The following is a 3,246-nucleotide window of genomic DNA, read 5'->3' as shown; positions in this document are numbered from 1 at the left end:
TGACTTGGAAGGTCTATTTTTAAAAGCAGGTTTGATCTGGGGTGTTTTCGCCTGCTCCAAAGAACAGAAATGACCAGGACATTTGATATCACAGCACAGGACACAACGGAGCACAGAGATACAGAGGCACAGTCGCCCTCCTTCCTTCCCTCCCCATGGACCCTTTCTATTTTCCTGTTTTCACTGACTCTCTGCCCCCAAACAAACTTCCAAAGCAGATAAGTTATCTTTCTATTTATCTGCTCAGGCCCCGGAACTGTGTGGATGGTCTTTGCTGTACAGTTTCCTTATTGGGTCCATTTAGAACGTGAAACCAGAAGGACCGCTTTGAAAGAAGCAGTTCAAGTCAGCCATCAGCAACCAGATTTGAACATTTTCTCTGCTGCTTGTTTGTTTTGCTTTGAGACAGGGTCTCACTGTACAGCCCTAGCTGGCCTGGAGCTCACTTTGTAGGCCAGACTGGTCTTGAACTCATAGGCTCACCTCCTTCTGCCTGTGCTGGGATTAAGGTGATGAGCCACAAAACTCGGCTTGTTTGGAACTTTTTTTTTTTTTTTTTAAGATGCTTGGCTAGGACAACCATCTGATTGATAGCCTTCATGTGACCCAGGGAGGCCAACAAGTTTTGAAATAATGAAGAATAACAGGAAACAGATTGCAAACATGAGACCATTTTGGAAAGGAAAAAACACACAAAACTATTCATGGAGATTATCTTTGCATTTTTAAAACCAGGAAAAGCTTGCTGTTCAAACTTCCAAAGCACATATTTGGACACAGATATTTGAGAGAAAGAATGATAGTTCTTTTTTAAAAAAGAGGAATGTCTGATCCATTTCCTTACTAAATGTTCAAGAAAGCACAGGCGAGAAGTGACTTCAATATCACAAGCAAGTAGGCATGGGTGCACACACTTGTGTGTCTATTTTCTGATGATGTCATACTCTACACAACTGGGAGGCCTGGTCAGAATAGGGGTGTGCCAGATGGCACAAGAGAAGAAAGCTGGAACATTGCGCTTTTCTACATCCTCCTGGGGGCAGTGTGAAAATGGGATACAGTCAGAGGTGACTGGATAGACGCAACCTCTGTGACTCATGTGTCCATCCTGAGTTACTGCTGAAAACTTCAGGCAGGTCGCCTGGAACCCTGATCTACATAAGCGACAGACAGGTTCAGTTGTGGAGGACACCGGAGTAATACTGCTGGGGAACACTTATGTCCACGAAAAGGCTGTATGGGCACAGGCTGAGCTGTGTGTCTGGGGACCACCAAACACTGTTGCTTTGTTGAATTTGCTCCAGGATAAAAGTCATTTAGGTGAATGCTGTCTGTCCGATGCTTGGCCACTAAGCACTGTCCATCACTTTTGTTGTAGAAAGCATTTTCTCTATTTGTGTCCATCTTGGAGCTGTTAGAAGTCTATGGAGAAAGAGGGGCCTTCTAGGGAGGCAGTAGTAGAGTGCAGAGTCAACCTCCAATGGTGAGATGAAGACATTAAGAAACGGGCCCAACCAAGGTGATCTGTTCAGAAGTATCCCACCCAGAGCATTTCCAGTGGTGCCAGGAATTCAGCTTTCCTTCTGATGAGGTGACCTAACTCGAGTTAGTAGAATGTCTGTCCCCAGTTGGGTGGGGACTTGGTCCCACTTCTGCACCATATTCTGAGGAATCCAGTCATCTGAGGGTCAGGGGAGAATGAGAATGAGATGGTGCTTTGGCCTTCTATAGCAGCAGGTGTCTCAGAGGTGTGGAAGTGGCCACACTGAAGGATCGAGGTGGGAGGTGGGAGGAGCTGGTTTCTCTGGCCAAGGTCAGTGAGGATGGGCTGGCCTGATGCACCTTGTGTTCTAGACTGAACTCTAAGCCACAAAGAGAGGTTCTGCAGCCACCCAGCTTTGTCTCTGTGCACAACAGGCCTTTCCTTCTTCCATTCTTCTTGAGGCTTAGCTCAGCCCCAGGCTCTTCCTGCGTGAATTCAGACACCGTGGACTCCCCCTGAGGCAAGTGGAGTGTCTGGCAGTGGGCTTGCTGCTGCACTCACCATATTTTCCACAAAACAGCACCAAGGTGGATTGCTCCCTTTCCCCCCTGTGATGCCGGGGGGCTCAGAAGACAGGGATCTGGTCTCTGCGGACCACATCAAGGTCGTCATCCAGAGTCAACAACACCTGAAGTGAGAAGGTTGGAGATGGGAAGGGAATATAAGTCCTGGCCACACTAAGTCCCCGATTTCTCTTCATGACTCCCACAGACTTAAAACGACATGTCTCCTCAGTTGGTCTCATAGTTTTGACAGTGATCTTGCTTTTAACTGGGGCTTGCCATTACTAAATGACAGCTCATTTATCGGATTACGTAAATACTCATGAAGAGGGTTCTCATATGCTATTCTTGATGCTGGGGGTGAAAGCGGCACTCACCCTCTGCCCTGGAGCTCCCACACATGAAAGGATCTTAAACAGGAAGAAGACAGATGAGGCAGAACATAGCATATTTCACAGTCGTATGTGTGAGGGTTAAAATTAAACTAGGGGGTAGGTATTGGGAGCTTGGAGCAGAGGATGGGAAAATGCTTGGGTCAAGTGGCTTGGACAGTCATTGCTCAGATGCTGACTAAGAGAAATGAAGTATAGTAATCACTGTACAAGAAGAGCGGGAGGGAGGATTCTAAGAGTCAGAGGGGTTGAGGACACCACAAGAACATGAGCCACAGAATCAACTAAGCAGGGTTCACAGGAGCTCACAGAGACTAGCAACAAGCACAGATAGACACCATATGGCTCTGAGTTAGGTCCTTGGCATATACACTATGGTTCTTGTAGGTCCACTAACAAGGGAGTGGGCATCTCTGACTCCTGTGCGCTTGGGAACCTTTTCCTCCTACTGTGTCACATTATCCAGCCTTGGTATGAAGGTTTGTCCTGGTTTTATGTAATTTATTATTCCATGCTCAGTTAATATCCCTGAGAGGCATGCTCTTTTCGGAGGGTAGAGATAGAGGAGGGATGGATATAGGGGAGAGGAGGAGGGAGGATGGATGGACTTGGAGGAGTGGGGGAAACTGCAGTTGGTGTGTAATTTATGTAAAGAATAGAAATTAAAATAAAAAGGGAAGTAAGGAAGAAAGAAGAAGGGGGAAGAGGAAGAGGAAGAGGAGGAGGAAGAGGGGAGAGAGAGAGAGAGAGAGAGAGAGAGAGAGAGAGAGAGAGAGAGAGAGAGGAGAGGAGAGAGGGGTGGGCATTC

General features: G+C 47.0%; 1 protein-coding gene across 3 annotated transcripts in view; it reads right to left on the bottom strand.

Annotated features, from left to right (window-relative positions):
• The window catches only part of Sidt1 (SID1 transmembrane family, member 1), a 98,311-nt gene continuing 95,065 nt past the window's right edge, over nucleotides 1–3,246 (bottom strand). For 2 of the 3 annotated variants that reach the window (XM_087575837.1, XM_087575838.1), the window contains one exon: nucleotides 1–2,171. In XM_087575837.1, coding sequence (XP_087431963.1) covers nucleotides 2,109–2,171 — 63 coding nt within the window. In that variant the 3' untranslated portion in view covers nucleotides 1–2,108. 3 annotated transcript variants of the gene reach the window in all.

Source organism: Rattus norvegicus, chromosome 11, assembly GCF_021556685.1.
Source record: "Rattus norvegicus strain SHRSP/BbbUtx chromosome 11, alternate assembly SHRSP_T2T, whole genome shotgun sequence".
In the NCBI taxonomy this organism is placed as follows: domain Eukaryota; kingdom Metazoa; phylum Chordata; class Mammalia; order Rodentia; family Muridae; genus Rattus; species Rattus norvegicus.
The sequence above is the reverse complement of the archived record's forward strand: the minus strand, read 5'-3'. Positions and strand labels throughout refer to the sequence as shown.